The sequence below is a fragment of the Orycteropus afer genome, unplaced genomic scaffold (genome assembly GCF_000298275.1).
Source record: "Orycteropus afer afer isolate SDZICR_OR568_19922 unplaced genomic scaffold, OryAfe1.0 scaffold00817, whole genome shotgun sequence".
In the NCBI taxonomy this organism is placed as follows: Eukaryota; Metazoa; Chordata; class Mammalia; order Tubulidentata; family Orycteropodidae; genus Orycteropus; species Orycteropus afer.
In genome coordinates, this window is record NW_006922404.1 from 28,436 (window position 1) to 30,164 (window position 1,729).

Consider the following 1,729-nt stretch of genomic DNA (forward strand, 5'->3'; position numbering starts at 1 on the left):
TGAACTGCCAACCTTCTGGTTAGCAGTCAAATGCCTTAGGCATTATGCCATCAGAGCTGCTTATGTCACAACTAGGAAAAAGGTAATTGCTACTTTCTTTCTACTTTGAGTTTTCTAGTAAGGTAGGAGATTTGCAAAAGAGAAGCCATGCACTGTACCCTGTGCTTTTTCTTCTTCCTTCCTTCTCTCTTTCACTTTCAGATGTATAGATCAAAGCTCTCAAAGTACCCTAACTGGGTACCTCAGTGCTCACTGCTCTGGCTGTCTCCAGGGATCATTGTCACAGACTCCTTAGCAAGTCAGGGACTATGGTGAAGCAGATGAGGCACCTAGGGCATAAAATTTAAGAAAGCCCTAGGTACTTCACTCACCTCACCCTAGTTGTGGTCCTGCTCTCCATAGCCCATGGGGGGGGCAGCATTCACACATGCACATTTCTCTCCCTTTCTCTCTCTCCCTCTCTCTCTCTCTCTCTCACACACACACACACACACAAATTTGTTTTTGAAGCTCAAAAATGGCATTTTGACCTATGTCTTTGAGGAGGGTCAAGGAAAAAGGAAAGCCATGTCAGCAGCCTCAAGTCCTGGGTCTGTGATACTCTTGACTCTAATCATAGACTCAAGGGGGTTGGAGGGTTAATTCACTTTGTCCAGATAGATCCCTTCTCCAAAACCATCAGGTGACTCAAGCTGGCTCTGCTCCCTCCACAGCTTCCTGAAGTTTCTGCTAAGGCAGCAGAGAAGGGGTACAGCGTAGGAGATCTTCTTCAAGAAGTCATGAAGTTTGTCAAGGAACGACAACTGGACGATGCCGTGGGGAACATGGCTAAGAAACAACTGTTAGACTGGCTTCTCACTAACCTGTGAGCTAACAACTCCTTCAACTCCTCCCCATCATACTCCCGCCAGCAGCATTCCCTTCCAGCTGGAGCACCCTCACCATCAGGCCAGTGTACGCACGCTATGTGACTGTATTTCCAAATGCATCTGAGCTGCTGCACTGTGCAAATACCAGGTGTTTGAAAAGCTGGGCAAAACATGAATAAAAAAAAAAAATTGTCAGTGTTTTCTTAATCTGATTTATCTGAGGCAAGGAATGGGTTCAATTCCCAAGACTGGTGATACAGTACTGGACTTGTGTCCAGATTTCACCCTGGGTTATTTTCTGTGCATGTAACCCATGTCCAAATCCCTAGGTAATTCACAGACTGTTTAGTGTTTTGTCCCTGTGACCTCCTTGTTTCTCCAAAAATTGCACACCTAACTTGATAATACCCTTTCTAATCCCAAGGATGCAGCTTTGTTAATCTTTGTTAGAAGATTATGCAGACGGGCTAATTTAGAGCAAAAACAAATAGAAAAATCTGTATTACCCATGAACATTGCTCCCCACTTGCACATACATTCCCAGTGTTCACTGCACATTGCTCAATACTACCCAGAACTATGATAGGATCTGACCCTCCCCCATGTCTGAACAAAGCTTCCTTATAAGTCATTTCCTTCAACTGATGAGATTTCTTTGTCTTCCACCAGTCTGGGAAAAAAAAATTCTGACAACATAAAACTACCAAAAACCAAACCAAATTCACTGCTGTGGAGTCGGATCTGACTCATAGCAACCCCTTCTTGGGTTTCCAAGGCGATATCACTATGGAAGTAGATTGCCCAACCTTCCTTCTGAGGAGTGACTGGTGGGTATGAATTGTCAACCTTCTAGTTAGCAG

General features: G+C 44.4%; 1 protein-coding gene across 1 annotated transcript in view; it reads left to right on the plus strand.

The window, feature by feature from the left end:
* Positions 1–869, plus strand: part of AKAP4 (A-kinase anchoring protein 4) — an 8,753-nt gene extending 7,884 nt beyond the window's left edge. The window contains exon 5 of the mRNA XM_007957878.2: positions 714–869. Within this exon, the coding sequence (XP_007956069.1) occupies positions 714–869 (156 nt within the window). The remainder of the gene's footprint in view (positions 1–713) is intronic.
* Positions 870–1,729: the final 860 nt, after the last annotated feature.